We start from the raw sequence: 18,121 nt of genomic DNA, 5'->3' as shown, positions 1-18,121 counted from the left end.
ATGACACCATGCATTTGTGAAATAAAAAACTGTTCCCAACAATGCAAGGGACCAGCCACAGGAGAGAGGGTGAAATCGTTAGCTTGTGGCATTTGTCTGGGATTGCAGTAGACCTGCATGCAGTGGGGGAAAGAGAAGAAAAATACATAGTTGGTTTTGTGTCAAAGGATATTATTTTTGTGTGTATGAAATTTGACTAGGTCAAATGAAATAATATGCAGAACTAAGAGCTGGAAAAAAAATCCTGACTTGTCTTCTAGTACACCTCATAAAGAGCAGGTAATCACATTTACGTGTAGAAACTTTGTCACCTTAGAGCTTCAGACCATTAATTCGGAACAGAAAGAGTCCTCAGGCCCAGAGGATCTGAGCACCTGAGATATCAGAGAGATACTCTGCACTATGCTCACTGCGCTTGGCTGTTTAATTTCTGCAGGGTTTTTACTCATAAGCTCAGTATTTGTCTTGTATCTTCCAAGAAAAAGTACACTCTGGTATTAATTGCCTTTAGTGTGGCAGCCTGCAGCATGAGGCACAGCCACACATTATCAAACCTTGTTTGTTCACTTGTGCTTATGTCACTTTGGAAACAAGATGAGAAAGCTGGTGCTTTAAAGTCTCTAAGCTGAAGCCCAAGCTGCAAAAGCTTGCACAAGCACCAGGATGGAGGGAGGAGTCTGTGGCGCTCTTTGCTTCATGTACTGAGAAAGTACTTGGGTTTGGTAACAGTCCAGGGAGGTAGGAATCCAGTTTCAGAAGAGAAAAAGACAGTGATGTGGGATGGGATCCCGTGGTGGCTGCGATGCCTTTTGATGTCCGGTAACCTGCTTTTTATATGCCGTGCCTCTCTATCATCGACATCCCTACGCTTTCCCGTACATGGGATCAGTTTCTAAACTGGCATATAACCGATGCAGTTTGCACTAGAATTTTCTCAAAGAATCATGAGAACTTGAAGCAGGGTCACCTTTGGAAGGGTCACTTAAGTTTTCTTCCCTTGTTCATTGTGCCATGTGCTTGGCTCGGTGTCATGGTTGGGGAAAAAGTTCTGAGCTTTCATTTTACCTGATTAATTACTGAACTCTGAGGTCTGGATCTTCTCTAGTTAATGCCAGTGTGAATCATGAATGTTGAAATAAAGCAAGCATCAATGAGGGAAGAGTAAGGCCTGAATCCTCTGACTGGAAACAGAGGATCAGTCAGGGCAGTTTTTTTACAAGATGGCATACTGGCAAAAACGTTTTAACCAGGGATGGATCTCTACAATTCTTTCTCTTAAAAGAAGCTTGACGTTATGCAGCCGTCCTCAGAAACGTAACATCTGGCACTTTGGTCCTTCCTCCATGATTTGGTACCTCGCCTGAGGTGATCACTTGTGAAGTACTGAGCGCTGGAGGGTTGGAGGGAGGTAGACTTGCATTCATTCCCGCCCCCTTACCCCCTTTAGTCTGCACCACAGACTCAGAGCTCAGCCTCTGACTTTCTCTTCCTTTCCTGCCAGACCCTGGATGGGCGCATCGTAGTACGTAGCCATGCCCGGGTGTCGTCCCTGACGCTCAAGGAAATTCAGTACACAGATGCCGGAGAATATGTATGTACAGCCAGCAACACCATCGGGCAGGACTCCCAAGCCATGTACCTCGAAGTGCAGTGTAAGAAAGGAGGGGAGGGATTCCTGTCTTTAGAGGGGGACTGTCTTTTGATTTCCTTGTCCTCTGAGACTGAGGCACCTACAGCTTCAGAAATGTAGGAGTGGCACAGGTGGCTGTAGATCATCTTGTCTGCAGGCTGTTGTACTAGGCCACTTGAAGGTGTGCGTTGTTTGGGTAGAGGGCACAGGAAGCAGCTCAGCCTGCAATAAGTTTGTTGGAGGCATAGGTTACTGTGTGCATACATGCAAATGGTTGCACTGGTTGTCTCCGACTGGGATTTTGTTTGCACCCAAGGAAGATTATGGGCCCGAGATCCCTCAGTGCTCCTGCATTGCAGGCTAGCTGAGGCAGTGTACCTGCCACACTCTTATTCCTTGGGTGTGTCAGTGATGCTTCCCGCAGTTGCGTAGCACGCTGTCTGCTGATCCTCCCACACTGTGGTTAGGAGCAGGCTTTGGGACTGAGCAGGCTTCCTCCTTGCACTTCAAGTCCTTCAGCAAAATATCACCCCCTGGGGTGTGAGAACGCTATCCCTTTTTCCTGCATTAAATTCTCTCCCCCAAATTAAACTGTGCCCTAGCCAAGGATTCCTTAAAGCTAGGCTGACTGGACTGCTCTAGAAGGTTTTGTGGCTCACATTGTCTTCAGAAATGTATCTTTGTTTCAGATGCCCCCAAGCTTCAGGGTCCAGTGGCTGTCTATACCTGGGAAGGGAATCAAGTGAACATCACCTGTGAGGTATTTGCTTACCCCAGTGCTGTCATCTCCTGGTTCCGAGATGGACAACTGCTTCCTAGCTCAAACTACAGCAACATCAAGATCTACAACACTCCATCAGCAAGCTACCTGGAGGTAAGGAAAAGCAAGGGAAGGGATATGCAGTCAAGGCGGTTTAGTGCTATTAGATGATGTATGTAACTGATGTTGAAAGAGTTCAGTTTTCTGTCAGGGCTCCCTGTTGGTGGGTAGGAAGTTGTGTGTTGTTTCTGGCATACAAATGCTAAGAGAACCAGGTGAGGGAAGACAGCAGTCCCTCCTTGCCTTTGACTCTCTGCTCACTGTGGTTCTCCTCTCCGTGGACAGCCTTCAGAGTATCAACATGTGTACTTTATTGTTGCTTCTCACGCCAGCAAAATGCAAAGGGCATTGGTAGACAGAAAATGCCTTGCTGATCCAAGAACTCCTTCGTTCCTTCCATAGGTGACACCAGACTCTGAAAATGACTTCGGAAATTATAACTGCACTGCTGTGAACCGCATTGGCCAAGAGTCCTCAGAGTTCATCCTCGTGCAGGCAGGTGAGCATCCCAGACAGGGTAATAAGGAAATGAGCAGGCAACCCTTGAGCTGCAGTGACAGAGGGAAGGTTCTTCTCTAGGTTGTGTTGGTGGGGTAGCACACAGGATACAGGACTACCAGCGTTCTCTTTCAAGGAAACTGTTGATGGGTTTTTAGTTAGGATGGATTGTAGACAACAAGATCCTTGCTATTTCTGTGCCTTTGTCTCTGGAGGATCTCGCTGTTTCTGCACTTCCGGTACACCCAAGCGCTTTGACAGAGCTGTGACCTTTGGTTTCAGATAGCCATTGCATATGTGCGTGTACATATACTTCTGAAACTTAGGAAAATATCCCATATAATCTGGGTAGTACCAGACTAGATAGCTCAGAGAACTATGTACCAATGAAAGAGGCCCCCCGTCTGACTGACTAACAGACTAGGAGGGCCCATGGTGCGCTGAATAATCAGTGCTGCCGTAGAGACAGATTTAGGAATGATCAAGCTTTGTGTTGGAATACCCTGCAGAAGGGACTTGCAGGGACATAACAGCATCTAGGATGCTTTTGCTGCCCTGCTCAGGTTGTCCTGTTTGATTAAAGAAAATATGTGACCATGAAGAGAAGGTATTATAAGTCCTTAGCCTCTTATAGGAGAGAGAAGATAAAGGTCTCCACGTGTACAATTTGCATTCTTACAAGCCCTGTGATGACGCCTCAGGTCTGCCCTCTCTTCCCCTTTGTGTGTGAAGCCATGACAAAGTTATTTTTTGATTCCCAATTTTCTGTTTTCTTTGCCACTGGAGCTGAGGATCCTTGTTGCTCCTTGTCTTCTGTATCACTCGTCATTTCTCCTTCCTCCCCCAGATACTCCGTCCTCTCCGTCCATTGACAGAGTGGAGCCCTATTCCAGTACTGCCCAGGTGGAGTTTGATGAGCCTGAGGCCACCGGTGGGGTGCCTATCCTCAAGTACAAAGCAGAGTGGAGGGCACTGGGCGAGGGAGAATGGCATTCCAAGTTGTATGATGCAAAAGAAGGTAGGATACCAAAGCAAGATGTGACCCGTCTTCCTTCATCTCAAAAGACTCTTTTTTTTCTTTTGGGGGTGGGGGGGAAGTGGGAGAGGAGAGTTCCATAGCTCAAATTTCAGCACATGTTTGAGGATTCTGCAGGATCCCGTTGCTGTCAGTGTGCTAATAGCACTCTGAAGCCACTCTGACCAGAACAAAGCAGCTGTCTCCCTGCTGACGTAACCCCCGAACTGGTCCTGCCGTTCACCTTTTTTGCGTGTGTGATGTTCATGGTCAGAAAGAGCATCCATTAAGGCCCCAGAGCTGTTCTTTAACATTTGCTTTACAGTGGCATCTTACGTTCTCAGTTGGAAATGAGGGCTCCACCGTGTTGATAGCTGTACAAAGCTAAATCCTGCTAGGCAGGATTCGTTGTGCTTGCCTTTACAATGCAGTTTCCCAAGCAGCCATGTGTTGCTCTGCATCCAGAGGTGAGGCTCCTGTCTGTTGCAGGAGTCTTGGTTCCACCTGAGTGCTTGATGCCTTAAACCCTGCCAGTGGCCTTTGAAGGCTGCTGCTGTTCACACTGAAGGAGATCAGGCTTGGATCGTGCAGCCCAACAGATAAGCAGCTTTGGGAGTGGTATGTGTACTACAATCAGAGCCCCCGTGACACTGATCAAGGAGCTCCCTGGCATAGACCAGGGGCCAATTCCTTGCAGTGCCTGCCATGAGCTCTGCTATGTAACCCTCTGTGGCAATACCACCTCTGTAATCAGCTGTTTCATACAGAGGTGGCAGGTAGCTCTGGCCTTTCTCATAGCATGCACTGTTTCTCTGAGATTGGGCCCAGAAGAGGACTCCGTTGCATGGGGTGAAAGTTGCAGACTACGATAGGAACACTGCATTTATTGTTGACTCAAGGCCTGAGTCTTTCTCTTTGCTTTTCCTCCCTTGTTTCTGCAACAGCAAGCGTGGAGGGCATGATCACCATCACTGGCCTGAAACCTGAGACAACCTACTCTGTGAGACTCTCTGCAGTCAATGGCAAGGGTGTGGGTGAGATTAGCCTGCCATCTGACTTCAAGACACAGCCAGTTCGTAAGTAATGCTGAGGCCTGCCTCTGCCTCTTTGGTATTCTTTCCTTGCATCTTTCCAGGGAATCTCTGCCACGCATGGATGACACCTTCTTCTCTTGCGGACCTTGTTGCATCCTTTGTTTGTTGTGGTTTTTGACTGTGTAGTGAATTCCATCACTAATTAAAACTCTTCCTTGAAGGTAGGAGGCAGAGGAGCTATTTGCACTAGTCTGTTTCCTGGGTTACTTGTGTAAACTTAGTATTGTCAAAGAGATGGGACTGGGCAATGGAGAGTTCACCAATGTTTTAATAATGCAAACAAGCAGTGAGTTGAGACGTATGTGGTCATGGAGAATGTAATGTCTCTTCACTGTTACAAGACAGCTTTTTTTCCATCACAGTAGTGGCCATGAACCATGGAGGGAGGCAGGAAGGGAGGGAGGATTTCTCTGTTCTGCAGATTACTGCCATAAGATGCCCATGTAGCACATAAGGTGATTTCCAGGCCCTCTTGTCTGCTTTACTTGGGTGATCTTCCACTCCAAAGACAGGATGCTCTGCCATGGCCTAACACTTTGCCTCCTGTTACAACCAGGAAAAAAAAAAGGCAAGAATCAAAAAACTAGAAAGTCTTGGACAGGAAGGAGAGAGAAAGTGGGTAGGGCAGATATGACAGAAGCGGGGGGTGGGGGGGGGGAGGTTTCTCTTGCCATTGTACAAGGCCTCACCCAGGTATTTAGGATTCATAATGAACCCACCACAACTCCTAGAGTTCTGTTCCATTCCCTTTGCATTTAAGTCTAATGCCTCCTCTTCTTCCCACTGTCATGCCCATGCTTTACCTGTTTCATAACTCTTTTGAAACCACTGTGCAGGACCTTCCCCTGAGCTCAGAGCTAGCAGTACTCCCAACCCACATGTGTGCATGCTTTGAGGCCCTGTGAGCTATTTATGATCTTGATTTGGTCTACCAACTTCTGCCTCACCGGAGTTACTGAGAAATATGGGACAACATATGTGCCTTGCTGCTTGGAAATCCAGGCCCTGTACCACAAGCCAGCCTTCACAATTGTTTTACGGTTTGTTGGGATAACTCTTGTTGCCCATCCCACTCATTAGGGTTGGATTCGGGACAGCCGGTGGTGTCTAGAATTTCCAGCTCCATGGTCTCTTATCTCTTCTTCACATCTCTTTTACATTTTTTTTTCTATCTTTGTCTTTTCTTTTTGTCTGTGTTCCATCCATGGAAAAACCGCAGGCATCCCTCATTCACGTAAGTGCCTCTCTGCATTTCTTTTGCTCCCTATTTGTGTTCCTGGAGTGTTCCTCTAACATACGTAGCACGAGCATTTAATCTAGTGCCATTTTCCTCTTACAGTCCTTAGAAATGAAGTAATCAACACTGTCCGTTTCCTAACAAGACTAACACTAGAGTAGCCATTCTACTCTAGTTAATAGTGCTCTTTCAAAAACAGAGCTAGGGGTTAACACCTATTTCTTTATCATATAGCATGCAATCCAAATATTCAATTTACAATGATTTTTGTCATAGTATAGGTTAGCTTTTTAACCACAGAGCAGAGTAGTGGAAGGCTTCATTTTTAGGAATTGATCAAAATTTTTCGAATTTTAATAAAATATAGATACTCAGAAAAAAATAGGAGAAAGCTTCAGCTAATTTTCGATCTGTTTTTAGACCAAAGAGCTGACCAAAAACTTCAGAATTTTGACTTTTTCTAAGTCTTGAAACAAGCAGAAAAAAAAAATTTCGAAAAATTTTCACACTTCTATTCTTCCTGATATTCTTTACCTTTAGTAGGCTTTAGGCGGTCTTCTGGCAACTGCGTAGAATTGATACTAAAAAACAAACAAACAAAAGACTCTGCTAAATTTTGAAGTGCACATTTTTTATCCCTACCAGGAAAAATCCAAAATGAGTTGGAGAGAAGTCATAGTGGATTTGACGGATGTATTTGTCTGTCAGTTTCAGTGTAACAGTGTAGCGTATGTTCCCTAGCTTTGTGTCTTTCAAATCAGAGTTGAGCATTGGCCTCCAGAAGAAAAAACCTCTTTATCTAAGTGAACATTAGTCTCTATATCAAAACAGATATCCATGGGATGGACTGTTGTTATACCCAAGATTGTATTGGTGTGCTTTGTGAAGCTGCTGTCATATTCTTTGAGATTTCTGAAGCTGAAGTCAAAAAGGGGGTTTTTTTTCCCCCTAATTGCAGGATTTGACGCATGCTTCTGCTATTTTTCAGTAGTTTGTGGTGTCATAAAAAAAGCTTGGAGTTAGCGGATAACGAGCAGGATGAATGGATCAGTAGACAGGTTCAGAGATGTTTCTCAATGTGGATGAATGAATTGACGGATGTGTAGACAGAATTTCAAATTACAGTAGTTGCAAAACAGAGGGTAAACTGGGAGACTTATCTTACCTGTTGTGTTCCCTGACATGCAGTATGCTGCCCAGAATTGTTCAGAGCATATTAATTTCAGCAGAAGCAATTTACCTGTTATATAACAAGTTAATTGTGGTTAGCATTATATCCATTAGGCAAATAGTTTGGCAGGTCGTTCTGAATTGGACACCATCGATGATACAGAAGGGAGATGAAGTCATAAGCATTCAGTCTCCAAGAAGACTGATGCAAAATAGGAAAAAGAAAAGGTCTAATTAAGGAGAGGAGGGAAAAGAATATCAAAAACCTGGTTTCAACCACATCTACAATTCTGGCTGCCAAGCCTCGCGTTCATCACTTGGGGGCTGGTGTGTGGTTTTGTGAAGAAGGAGGTTAAATCAAACCTATAGTACAGAGGGTTTCTTACTGTTTTTTTTTTTTAATGTGACAATAGCTATTAGAATTCAGATTGCAAAAGCAAAATATACCTTTTCTGCTCGTGGCATTATTTGCAACCGGTACAGAGCTACCAATGCATATTTTCATTGTAATCTGGACAGCTACCCCTTCTGCCGAGTGATCGCTAGATCAGCAGGAATTGTAGAAGATAGGAGAAGGGAAACCTTGTGATAGAAGCAGTGCTGAAGGGGAGATGGCGCAGAGAATATTTAATGCCAACAGGATGAGGGTTTTTTTTTGATTGTGTATAGGAGAGCACGTGAAGAAAACAGCCAAGTGTAGAGTTACAGAGAAAAGAAGGGCTTAAGTTGCAATGAAGGATTGTTTGGAGCATCCCATTAACTTCACAAAGAGGATTTTGTATAAAGGCCCCTGGAAACGATATAGAATGATTGCAAAGATTTGCCTTGGTGCAGGGTTGATCCGCCGACCAGGAAAAATCCAAACAGCATTGGGTTTGACAGCATGGATGCTGACTAATTTGTCTTGGGATTGTGCTGACAGGGTAGATGGACTTTGCTCTGAACGCTGAGCAATTGGGTAAATGAAGTTCCAGTAGGAGAGCTAAGTGATTTCATAACATCTTGTCCTGCTGAGGTCAGGAAGAGCATCCTGTGGTTCATGCTATGCCACTTCAGCAAGGCTGCCTTGACCATGCACTGAATAATGCAGGATGATCAGCTGTAGCGGTACACTACCTCTTGGGAGTTAAGTTAGAGAAGGTACTGGATGTTCTTGCCTGACAGAAGCATTTCCCTTTTTGGCTTTCTCTGTCTACCCCACTCTTTCCCAGTTCTGCTTTGAGTTGGGTTCACAGTTGTACTCCTAGCTTTCAAGAGTTATCATGATGTTGCTTCGTGCAGCTTTTTTCTTCTTCGATCTTGCTACTGGCATTTGTGGGCGTTGCTGGCACTGGTGGTATCTGATCTCTCAGAAACCCTTTCCCACCACTTAAATGACTGCTTGATTTGTACACCTTGTTCCTCACCTTAAACCTTCCTTTTTCTTGAAATTGTCTCATGATGCTCACTTTGATGGGATGTGTGACAGAGGCACTGCAAGCAAAGACCATACTGCAGGATCTTCAGGGACTGAGAAGAATCAGTGCAGTAGTTGTACAATTTTCTTCCTGCTCGTGTTTGAAGATAAGCTTGGGATTGCATGAATCTGTTAAATTGCCTTCCTGAAAGTTTACCAGCTCTTCAAGGGAGTTCAATTGAATTAGCCATTTAAATTATTTTGGCATTTTGGTGCATGGGAAGTCAAGTCATACATTCTGGACAAGATTTTCTCAAAAGCATTGAACTGTATTGCCTGCAAGGATTCACACGGGAAACTCAGCACCCTGGAAAGAGCGCGTGAAGCTTGTCTGATGAAATTGGCATAGAAAGCCAGACTGAGCAAGAGTCTTAAAGAGAAAACCTTTGAGAGACAGTCGAAGAAGATACCCCTTCCAATAAATTTGCAAAAGCTGTGGCAAAATACTTCAAAATAGTACTGCTTTAACACCATCACAGTCTGTTCTTTGAAAGTCAATGCAGACCTACTTAATGTGAAATATGGAGCAGATTTTGGGGGAACTTTTGCAACTTAGGCAGCAAAAAAAATAAATAAATAAAATGTGAATGTTTTATCACTCTTTCTGTCGTGATGTTCTGAAAATACAATAACTTTGAAACCGCTCAAAGTGTTCAGTGTGAATTGCTGGAATGAGTCAGCTAAACAGAGATAGCCACGAAGGAAGTGAGACCGCAGCACCTATATGGCTGGTGGCTTGAGAGTTAGCTTAGCAATGAAGCTGGCATCCATAACCATGTCTTTATGTAATGTGTTTAAAGAATTGAAGAGCAAACTGTTTTTTCCTGCATAGTGTGAAGAACTTCTAAGAAGCTTTCTCTTGGTTGGAAGTATAGCCACACATGAAAGGAGAGCAGATTGCATCACAAGAAATTTTGAGGTCCGGCAGCCATAATGCAAATATTCTGGTTTTCTCAGTTGCTATGAGAAGACTCTTTTGGGATGGATTGTGGAAAGGACAGTACAGTCCACAGAAATGGTGCACCCTGTTACACCTTTATTATAGGTCACGTGCTAACGCTCCTAGACTGAATGCTAACATCCCTGGGACTCCATAAGGATTCTTGGCAGGACTCTGAGGAATACCAGCTTTCCTATAATGTTCAAAATAAACCTATTTGATACGGTGAATACTAATCTCTGATGAAGATTTAGGATCACAGAGCAAAGATACCAGTGAAGATTGGGAGAATATTCAAAGCTGCTTAGCAGGATCTATTCATGTCTTTCTCCTTAGACCTTATATATATTTCCTGCTGAGCAAGGAACTGGGACCTAGTGCACAGCTGGGATTACCAGCAGGATGGACCATGAGATGAAATGAAGATTTCTTAAAAACAGTTTTGATCTTGCCCACTGAATATCACATAGGATCCGAAAAGTCACCTGCACTGAGGACTTGGATTCTCTTGTTTTACTGCTGATGAGCTCTGTATTATCACTTAACATTAGAAAGAACAGACTCCAGTGTCTAAGGATTAGCCATCAGATTTGGTAAATGAGACACAATATTATCTTAAAGGGCTGTATAAGAGAAGAGCCAGCGGAAGAGGAAGCATGTTAAAGATAACATGTTTGATCACTAAGTTAGGTGCATTCCACTGCATTTCAGCCAGCAGTCAGGACTTGTTACTCTAGTGCTAGTAACTTAGATGGAGCAAAACACTGATTTCGTGACAAAGCAGAAGACAACCACTGACTAAAAACTCCAAGAATGGAATGAGTAATTCCCAGTTGCGTATGTGTGCACATACCTGGTACCAGAATGTCACCAGACAGAAAACCTGCAATGTGCTTAATGTAAGAAGGTACTGATTGCCATTGGAGGGGGGAGATTGGAAAAAGTATTGGTCAGGCTTGTTACTAAATCTTGCCTTGATTTTTTTGAGCTGTTAGCCTTTAGGATTTAATTGCTTGTTACCTCTTAATTTGCTCTTTCACCAGGGATTGTGAGTGAGAAACGGGTATGGTCAGAAAAGTCAGAAAAGAGAAAACCTTTGCTTTTTTAACAGCTGATTTAGATATTAATGTAATTTGGAAATCGGACTTAGGAAGTTGCCCTACCTGGTATGCACGAAGGGAATTGCACTTCAGTCACCTTTCGTAGCTCATTGAACTAAGTCCCACAAGAACAGATAGGAGCACTCTTCACCGACTGGTTTTATTAACACATTTGAAGAATATGGGTCCATTCAGTATCCATCAGTCCAAATAAGAGGTTATAGGTCTGTAGGTAGACTGAGATCCCAGACATTCTGCTGCCCTGTGGGCTCTTCCAGACGGAGGAAAGGGTTTGCATTTAGAGAGTTGTCAGGCCTCAGGCCTGGCAAAGTGCAAAGTTCTGGATTAAGAGACAGTGTCTATATTGCTTGTTCTTTGTATGCAGAGAGCTTTGATCTGATAAAATCTTACCGATTTACTCTTTATGTTCCGTATTTTGGGAGCATTTAACAGGAGTTCATTCCCTTGCTCACCTTCCTTTCTCTTTCTTTAGCAAGTGCTGCTGCCCCCACCTCCTGTTTAGTGGAGAGTGAGTATAATGGAAAAAGGTTGTCTTTGCTCCACTTTGCTCTGCATGCATCTGCTCACTGCCTGTGGTGTAGTCTGCCTAACATCCTTGAGTGGTTTTTGTTTGTTTTGGTTTGTTTTGTTTTTTTCCTGAGGGAAAACTAAATCTTCTGGTAGAGAAGTTGCAGATAAGCACAGATTTGATTTTCCAAGACAGACAGGAAAACTACAGACAGCTTAGCTTCCAAATGCACTGGCCTGGTGAAGGAAAAGAGATCAAGAGAAAGATTCAGTGAAACCCTGCCCGTACCAAAGCTAGCAAATGCTTTGTGATTGGCCTTTAGCATTAAGATTTCCTGTCAGTTAGTGTTCCATTCTCAGAGAAATTTTATGCGATGCGCTCAGCTCCTGTGATGGGAGGCCAAATTTCTTTAAATCACCTTGGCGCAACAAACAACAAAAAGAGTTTAGCTTCTTAGCTAAATAGACGGGGGATACTACAGTGAATGACTTGTGCCTCTATAAGCCTGTTGCTAAGTCACATCTTTTTTTTTTTTTTTTTTTTTTTTTATAACTGTATAATCAGATTTAAGCTGCAAACCGTACAAGGGTCTCCTACTCTCCCCTCACGTCAGCAGGACTGATGCCAGCATGGGAGAGGAAAAGGAGTTAACCTAAGACATGCGATTTACCCCACCCTGCAGCTGTAGTGTTCCTCTGCCCAATCCAGAAGACATCGCAAGTCTTTTATCTTTGAGGATGTTATATAGTGTAGCAGAAAAATCCCTTATAGCTGTCTCAGTTATGCTGCATTCTCCCTGTGGCTTTTGGAAACAGAGATTTATATTCATTCTTCTTTGTCCTTCTCTCCTGGTAGTCCTAGAATTTGATGCTCATACAATGTCTTTCTCCTTGGGAGTGGAGTGCTTAGTAGTATTCCTCAGGGGCTTCCAGCCTAACACCTTCCCTCAAAAATACCTTATTTCTCCTTGTTTTAGTACTTCTTTTAATGCATGTCTTTTTTTTTTCCTTTTTTTTCTTTTTTTTTGACAAAGCAAAGGAACAGTCATCTTTCTTTTTCCTCTTTTTCCAATTCTGCTTCCTGTTTTTTTTTTTTTTTTTTTGTAAGAGTGCTGGCTAACAAGAAAGGAAAGGAGATTATGAATGCACAGTACAGAGGAGTTTATCTGGTGGCCATGCGCAAGTAGCAGAAGTGAGGACATTCCCTTAAAGCTAACCAAGTGCATATAGTACTTGCCTTTTGAAAACCCTGGTCTCAGCGTCCATCTACGTGAATAGAAAAAGTAGTTCAGGGTGGATATTTGGTCTTGTCTTGGCAGCGTTCATATCTATTTTGTGGCCAGAGCAGCGCAAAAAGTGGGTTCCAACTCCCTGAAAGTCTGCCAAAGATAACCAACGGGTTTTCTTGTTACAAGTTATTGATGGAACAAGGGTAATCAACTGAAATCCAAGGGTGCGTCTTCCCCTAGGTGACGAACACCCAGGAATAGGGGATGAAGTAACCCATCAACAAGGGTGCTCAATCCTTGTTAGACTGTAAGATCTTTTTTCCTTGTTCTCTCTGACCGTGTCTGGGCCTCAGTTCATGGAGGTGAGGAAGGACAGGAGGGTAAGTTTTCATTACTCCTTGCTCCTACCTCTTTTATAGCTGGGCCTCGCTAAAGGCAGAGATGGGATGCTGCTCTAGAGGGCCTCCTAGAAATTCCAGTGTTTACCTCGATAGCCATAAGTTTCAAGTGAACCTACATTGTTATTTGGGACAAAATCAGGCAAAAATGCTGCAGCTGTTCCTGAAACTGGATTCAGAACTTTAAAACTCTTAAGGATGAAAACATCAGTAGGAACCTTTGGCGGGTAGCTTACTGCAGGAACCATGCAGCTCAGGCTCCTCTGTGACCTAGGAAGAGCCTGCATTAGGTGACAGAACTCTCCCCATGGAGAGTTGTACAATATTAGCAGCACAGTGCAATTTTTGTCAGCTCTTCAGGTGATACACATCTGGCACAGGGATTCATTATCATTCTCACTCCCTCCTCATTAGACCTCCTCCATGTTTTCCATCCTATAACCCCTGCCCCCATCTCTCATAATTTACTTTCATGCTATGCTCACCTTTACATGTTCTGTCTATCCTTCATGTTTCCATAGCAGCTCAGCCTCTTACTGACTCCGAAAGCACAGAGCCACCAAGTGAGTAGATGAGTGCTGCTCCCCTTTGGTCCTGAGTGCTACTTGTTACGCTGTAGCCCTTCTATTGAGGCCGTTAAAGCACTCTGCCATGTTATTTTGATGTCTGTTAACCCAACAATCTGGCAGTAATGGGTTGTGCGAGCACGTAGACGTTAAGAACCTGGCATGGTACTACTCTTCCTCCTCCTGCTGTCGTCCTACCAAGCATGTGGTAGAGACTGTTAGAAGAAATACGGAAGAAAAAAAGAAAGAAAGAAAAAAATAATGGTCGTTTCCAAAAGGAACGTTTTCCTGGCTTATTTTTCATTAGTGTTTTAGATTTAAAGCTGCCTCAGCACAAGGGACGTGGACTAGATATCTTGCTAATATCCTGCCTAGCCTTATTTTCTGTCAATTTAGGGAGTGAGGTACAGATGATATTGGAGCTGCGGTGTTGAAAGAAGATGCAGATGAAGACTGGAATGAGGAGGCAGAACATCTTACAGTAGAAAGGATTGCAGGGAGAAGGGAGTATTACCCCCTCCTACCAATTATGCCCTTCCTGTATTAGAAGATTTCACAAGAAGTCTGTAGCTGAACTGGAAATTGGATTCAAATTCCTTCAGTTCCTGTTCAGTACTTGTTGGCGAGATGGCTTTTCCTAGTGGGACTGAGTCAAGTAAGGACATGCTTCCGTGCTGGTCCTGAGTAGTCTAAGAAAAAACAGCTAAAAATTGCATCAGTTGATCTGTAGGCAAAAGAACCATTTTGAAATGTCTGTTTTAGACTAGATGTTCAGAGTTCAGTGGCACAGCTTTTTGACACACTGGGGGGGGGGGGGTGTATCAAATGTATAGTTTTAATCCCTACCTGTAGGAGATATATAATAGATCACATGTCGTATCATACACAAAACAAGCAAATTATTTGCAACACAGTCCTGTAAGATGAAGCAAAACACTTCAGCAAGGCATAGGATTACCTGCACACAGTTGTATTTTGTACAGCTAATCGCTGCTAGAAACCCAAACATTCTTCTTTTGTTTTGCAGTGATGTAATGTGTGTGTGTGTGTGAAAACAGTCTTTGAGATAAAGTTGTATTTACTTACAGTAGGCTAGAAGATGGGTCATCACCTCTAACCGGAAAATACTAAAAGCATGAAGCTTGTGATTTTTTTCTGCATCTGGGATGGAGCAGGGGAGGATAGTACAATTACTACTAAAACAGTGCTGCATGCTCTGTGATCTTACGTACCACATGACATGTCTCTTTATCTGCCAGTGACCACAGCAGACATTTTCCTTCTTGCAATATTTTCGTGTATACAGCATGCAGAATCTTAATTCCTGACACTTCTGAAGGGGCAGTGATCCTCTACTACTGAGGACAGCTTTTCATTCTAATCGCACTATGGGGGTGGGGTGGAGAGGGAGGAGGGAAAGAAAAAGATGACAACAAGCAGTTCATTAATACTTCTTATTTCATTCTTTCTTTAGGAAGTAGGGACTCCATTATTATGCCTTTTCATTTGTGGGGCTAGGAGATAGCTTTGCTTGTGAGAGAAAATGCTGTGTTCATGTTTTGTGCAACATTCTTTATTCCTTTAAAAAGAATGGACCTTTTTTACACAGAAAAGATACTAAGAGCTACTTCCGCTACTTCATGATATGTTTTCTCTTGTTGTGGTTGTTGTTATTGTAAACGTTTCTGGTTTTACCTGCATCAAAGCTCAGGTTTTTATACTGAATGGAGCAGATTTGGCCTTTCACTGACTCGTTGTCATTTGTATGTATAATACATTTATGTAAATAGTAGGCGCATTTGTTACTATGCGAAGTTGTTCTGCATCGTATTAATGTGCTGTATTTAACAGCAAGAAATTGGCATTGGGCAGATGCCCTTAGAACTTGTCATCATCTAATTGTAGATGACACTGCTGAGTGAGCTTGTGTGTTACCCTAACCTAACCTCAATGGGTAAGTGAATGAAACCAGGAGAAATTAGAAATTAGGAGAACTGCTGCATAGCATCATGAAAAAATGAATAGTAGATCTAATGAAAAGCTGATGACACTGAAGAGTATTTCCGCACTGACTTCAGTGAGTTTTGACTTTGATATGTGATTGATGTCATACAGAAGATACCCAGAATCATGTAAGGAGTTTAGGAAGATGGACCTCATTTGACTTAATCCTCTTAGCTGTTCAGATAAATAGTTCTGTATCAGCAGCACTAATGAAGCTTATTTTCTTGCAGCTCTCTCCACTGTGGATTCTGTTTTTCCCAGCAGTGTGTTTGAGGTCACATCAAAACGTTTTTTTCCGTTGATGTACTAATTTAGGTCTTTTTCTCTATCTAGCCTCCTGTTTTTCTGGAAATTAAAGGGACTTCTGTCCTATTTATTAGAAAGTGGCGAATGGGTTCAAAAGTTGCAGGATGAGGGAGGTTGAGGACACTGAGCAAGAGACATGCAGAAGGAGAGCCCAGTAAGGTTTTTCTATAAAATCTCTTACTGCTCTTTTTTGTATCTTGCCCTGTGCACCCAATCAACTCACAGTAAGTTGCAGTCTTGAGGAAAGGTCACATGGAAATCCCATAGAGATGGTGACTTTTTGCTATGAAATTTCTTTCTGCAAGAAATGGGGCTGGCCACTAAGAATTTGTTCTCTTAGGGTGGAAATGCTGGAGGTAGCCTATTTACATAAAAAGAAAAGCTCTAAAAATTTTCATAGCAGTTGTTCGTTAATTCATTTGCCTTTAACATTCCTTTCACCCCGCCCTCCCCTCATCGTTTCACTCATTGCAGATTTGCCAGAAGGTAAGCATAGATGTGTATGTTCTGTGCCACTGCTTGCAGTTGACCAGAATCCAAGATCCACTCCTGCAGTGCCTCCAGGCAAACAGCGCTGGGGTTGCTGCCCTCAGAGCAATGTAATGTACACAGACAGCTCTAACTGAACGTTCAGTTAGCAAGTGAGGCTAAGGAGTCTGGGAGCATTTCCGCAGAGCAGAGAAGACTGCCTTTCTCCTTTTCATGCTTTGTTTAAATATGGTCTGCAAGTAAGCTGGTCAGTTGCCCATATCTCTCAATAAGCCCTGATAAGAACAGTAACTATAAAAAGACATTTTTTATCAGGTTCCTTGGCCGATGATCCTGAGAGACAGGTCTGACTGTGAAAGCCCTCGTACTTTCAGATTACCACAGTAGGTACTGCCTGGGAATAGAAGCCAACGTGTAAGGCCACGTTCCTCTTGCAAGCTCCGAGGCAATCGGTGTTCGGACTGCCTGACTTTGGCCCATGGCAGTATGATGAATTTTAAGGTTTTAGACTAAAGATAATGTTTCCAAAATACTTCCGTGTCTTAGAAGCCTCATCCAAATTGGCTTTTCGTCAGATTTACGCTGCTAATTTTGCCATTGATTTTTAACTAAAGCTTTCACTGAGGAGGAAACGTTCTCAAAAGCAGCCTGTCTTGTCCATCTTTAAACCTTCTCATGTATTTGTACTCTATAAGGTTTAATAGCAAGTTCATTGCAGGTTTGGAAGTATGTTTCCTCATGAGCAAAAGACACTGAATGCCTTTCCAGGAGAACTAACAGGAACTGACAGTTAGAGCTTCCCTCCTTTATGGTGCACCTGCCTGGAGGTCCATGAGCCTATGCTGATAACTAGGGAAAGCCCGTGCTGATAACTAGAGAAGGTGGATTGAATGCTTAGATACAACAAACATTTTACATTTTGTACCATCAGATCTTTCCCCACTAATGGCATGCACAGTTTTCTCAGGTGCAAGCACCTCATTTGAATTCTCATTTATACCAAGTTGACAGGGAAGTGCCAGAGCAGTGCCAAAGCAGTCACAGTAAGATGAGACAGAAGAACTGTCATGAAAAATGCAAGTTATAAAATAGATGGCAATTTAGGAGGGGAGACAGTGCATGGAGTGGGTGGTATCTTCCAGTCCAACAACTGCTTGTTTTACTTTGGCCTGTCATTCAGTCTGTCCACTTTCTCACCTCCTTCAGCAGTAGCTGTGTCTTTCTCATGCCATCTTTGTCGTTAACTTTCAGAGCGGAACTCTTCATTCCTCTTCTCATTGACAAAGCGTCCCCTTGCACACCTAAAATCATCGATTTAATTCATTGCACGTGACTCATTCCGTATCCTTGAATCTTCAGGCTGGAAATGTTGGATGGAGCTCATGCACATTCAGTGGTAACTGTTAGTCTGACCAAGTCCTGTGGCAACTCCTTAATCAATAGCTCTGTCCTTAGAAATGTTTACCCATAGTAGGCTTTCACATTTCTCAGTCATTACTGTTGCTAATATTTAGGAAGACGTTTGTTCCTGCAGAGAGGAGACTACATCAGAATGAAATGCCACAATTTGTCCTCATTGAATTATGTGGGCTATAATTTTGGACCTTTTCACCTCTGATGCCCAGACTGTTTCTGAATAAC

General features: G+C 43.2%; 1 protein-coding gene across 4 annotated transcripts in view; it reads left to right on the top strand.

Moving 5' to 3' along the window:
- The window catches only part of NCAM1 (neural cell adhesion molecule 1), a 164,017-nt gene that overhangs the window by 109,781 nt on the left and 36,115 nt on the right, over window positions 1-18,121 (top strand). For all 4 annotated transcript variants that reach the window (XM_068916602.1, XM_068916598.1, XM_068916599.1 and 1 more), the window contains 5 exons: window positions 1,502-1,652; window positions 2,320-2,504; window positions 2,853-2,949; window positions 3,796-3,966; window positions 4,908-5,039. In XM_068916602.1, coding sequence (XP_068772703.1) covers window positions 1,502-1,652; window positions 2,320-2,504; window positions 2,853-2,949; window positions 3,796-3,966; window positions 4,908-5,039 — 736 coding nt within the window. The remainder of the gene's footprint in view (window positions 1-1,501; window positions 1,653-2,319; window positions 2,505-2,852; window positions 2,950-3,795; window positions 3,967-4,907; window positions 5,040-18,121) is intronic.

The sequence above is a fragment of the Struthio camelus genome, chromosome 22, assembly GCF_040807025.1.
Source record: "Struthio camelus isolate bStrCam1 chromosome 22, bStrCam1.hap1, whole genome shotgun sequence".
In the NCBI taxonomy this organism is placed as follows: domain Eukaryota; kingdom Metazoa; phylum Chordata; class Aves; order Struthioniformes; family Struthionidae; genus Struthio; species Struthio camelus.
Note: the sequence above shows the minus strand (reverse complement) of the source record. Positions and strands in the feature narration are given on the sequence as shown.